The 3,375-nt window shown below is 27.3% G+C and overlaps 1 protein-coding gene across 1 annotated transcript; it reads left to right on the top strand.

The window, feature by feature from the left end:
- Window positions 1-1,552: 1,552 nt before the first annotated feature.
- Window positions 1,553-3,053, top strand: LOC112464921 (the record flags this gene model as incomplete). Its single annotated transcript, XM_025032216.1, has 5 exons — window positions 1,553-1,712; window positions 1,792-2,129; window positions 2,206-2,295; window positions 2,442-2,653; window positions 2,894-3,053. Coding segments are annotated over exons 2-5 (475 nt in total), but the record flags the coding sequence as incomplete, so codon positions are not given.
- Window positions 3,054-3,375: the final 322 nt, after the last annotated feature.

The raw sequence follows: 3,375 nt of genomic DNA, 5'->3' as shown, positions 1-3,375 counted from the left end.
GTTACAAAAAACCCACAGATTCTAATGTTTTCCTGCAACCCTTAGTCGACGATTTAATTAATTTTATTAATAATGGTTATATCTATAATGGAAACATAATCAAAATTAGATTGTTTGCTTTAATTTGTGATGCACCCGCCAAATCTTTTGTGTTGTGTATAAAAGGCCATACCGGTTTTTACAGCTGTACAAAATGTGTAATTAAAGGGAAATATGTAAATGGTAGAGTTTGCTTTCCATATAGAAAAACATTATATCCTTCTAGAAAAGATGAACTATTTTCCGCTAATGCTTATCAAGATTTTCAAAGTGGGTATTCTATATTAAACAATATTCCTGGATTTTTGCCAATAAGTAACACACCACTAGATTATATGCATCTTATACCTTTAGGCGTTGTCAAAAAAATAATCCTTCTTTGGATAAATGGTCCACTTTATGTACGCTTAAGTATCAGATCCATTAATAAAATATCACATTTGTTAATTTCGCTGAAAAATACAACACCGAACGATTTCGTTAGAAAACCCAGATCGTTAAAAGATGTCAAGCAATGGAAAGCAGTAGAGTTTCGAAATTTTTTATTATACACAGGACCCATTGTATTAAGGCATGTATTAAAGCAAGACATATATCTTAATTTTCTCACACTACACATAGCTGTTACAATTCTTATACGTCCAAATTTGAATGAGGAATTAATAAATTTTGCTGAATCGTTACTTAATCATTTTGTCATGTCATTTGAAATTTTATATGGTACGCACTACATGTCGCATAACATACATAACTTATTACATTTATGTTCCGACGTAAGAACATATGGTCCGTTAGATAATTTTAGTGCTTTCCGCTTTGAAAACTACATGATGTCGATAAAAAAAAAATTACGTAAACATGAAAAACCGCTGCAACAACTATATAAAAGGTATAATGAAATTGAAAATTGTAATTCTTTTCTGTCAAATATTAATAATAAAACATTAAATTCATATAAATATTTACATAACAATGGTCCAGTACCAGATAATTATAATATTCAATCGCAATATTTGATGATGTCAAATGGAAAGTTCAATATCAATTGTAAAGGTCGTAATAATAATTGTTGTCTTTTGAAAAGCGGTCAATATGTATTAATTTTAAATGTAGTGCAAAGAAATGAAGATTTTTTTCTTATTGGTAAGAAACTTAAGTACATAAAAGATGTATATGAATTACCATACAAATCCAGTGATTTTAATATAAAAGTAATGACAGTAAATAATGATAGCATATTTTCATGGCCAGTTACAGATTTATTAGGTAAAGCATGGAAAATTCCTTTCGGAAATCATTCAAATACATTTGCAATATTTCCTCTTAATCATACAATATAATTATGTATGTTAGATTATTAGATGTATGTATGTTAGATTATGTATGTTAGATAATTTTTTTTCAATAATGTAAACTACACATGATATGTATCACGGAATATTTTATCATAGAAAAATGGATAAATATCAATTTATCATTGCGGAATTTCATGATGGGCATGATGGGACAAATTATACCCTCAGTATGGTACAATACTGATAAATTATCATGTATATGGCCTAAACATATGAAAACTAAATACCGTATTAACAAGGCTATAATAGCAAGAGAGATGCCTCGAGAAAGGTCTGATTGGGAGGAGTTACCAATTAAAAGAATTTTCGGTGGAGCAAGTAAGAGAATTTTATTTATATAAATTATTATTTAATATATGTAATTGTTGTATAATTTTTTTTGTTTTTAATGATTTAGATACTTATGAGCAAAGTTTACAAAAATTAAGTGTAGCGCAAGACACGTCAAATATAGATGACACTGGGATGTCATCAAATAGTTTAACTGAAAAAAAAAAAAGCAAAGACGTAAGAAAGCTAAGAGACAAATATCATCATCTTCTTCTTCTTCAGAAGAAGAAGACATCTGTTTAAAAAATAAAAAAAATAAACTAAATATAAGACAAAGTAAAATACTGCCTCCTTTTCCTGACAAAGAAAATTCTCTATCAATTGATAAAGACATTGAGAAGCCTACACAAAATATTACAAATATTTTACATGACAAAAATGTTATTAATCCTATGAACAGTAATAGTAAGTTATAATTAAAATTTAAAAATACTATGACCCTTATTACGACAAAAATCATTAATAATTTCTTACTGCTTAGATAAAAATAACAAGAAGCAAATTGCTGCGAATAAAACAAACCTTCATATGCAAGATTTTTCTGAAAATGCCGAGAATTATACTTATGATGGTATTTATTATAAAAATTAATTATTGTTATATTTTTTACTTTTTTTTTTACTAAAAGGTCCTGTACTTAAAAAGTATATGTATAATTATTGTATGATACTTAGCACTAAATAGTAGCAGTAATTAGATAATATATATTTGTTCCAGAGTTCAAGAAACTGATTATAAGAAAATTGAACTCAATATCGTATAAATTAGGCATTATAGAAAACAGATTTAATATGCTAGAAGAGAAAATTCAATTTTCCTGTCATGATTTTGATAGCCAAGAATGCGATATCCATTTCCCGATTTCTACAGTTACTGAGTTAATATCCTTTGAAGACCAATTACAGGAAATCAAATTTAGGGATACAGTTGTATGTGATAAAGATTTCTTATTTTTATTATATTATTATAGATGTTAATGCTTTTTCTATAGAGTAATATAACAATGTAATGTTATCTTTGATTACATTTCTTATCATTAATTCATGAATAACATATTTCTGTTACATATTGTTAAAATAAAGAAAGCTAAATTTATTTAAAAGTCATTAATTATTAAACAAAATCTGTATTAATTTAATATTATTTTTAATATTGTTTATTTCTTTTAGCTTAACGTTTTTAAACTTGTTGGTGGAGTTGATGCACATGCCATGATACGAAATATTATGAAAAAAGTAATGACAGATACTTTAGCCCAAAATTTTAGCTGGACAGGAAAAAGAAATAAGCGTAACTTTAAAGATTTAAATCTTTCTAAAATGATCATACGTAAGATCTTTTTAATATAATTTTGGATTAACTTATGGCCTTTTCGATTTGCGACTCAAACCGACTCGGGTCGCATCATGTATACAGGACTCTAGTCATTGACGTGGAATACATACATATTTATGTATGTATTCCACGTCCATTGATGCGACCCGAGTCGGGTCGAGTAGCAAATCGAAAACGCCATTAGTTGGTCCATGTAGGGTCCATTAGAAATCCCTTTAAGATTTGTCTAAAACATACACATATATATACGTATACAACATACATATATATTTATCAGAAAATATTTACAATTTGTATTAAAAAACACTTGTGTATG

The sequence above is a fragment of the Temnothorax curvispinosus genome, unplaced genomic scaffold, assembly GCF_003070985.1.
Source record: "Temnothorax curvispinosus isolate PA1 unplaced genomic scaffold, ASM307098v1 QBEX01014742.1, whole genome shotgun sequence".
Taxonomy (NCBI): domain Eukaryota; kingdom Metazoa; phylum Arthropoda; class Insecta; order Hymenoptera; family Formicidae; genus Temnothorax; species Temnothorax curvispinosus.
The sequence above is the reverse complement of the archived record's forward strand: the minus strand, read 5'-3'. Positions and strand labels throughout refer to the sequence as shown.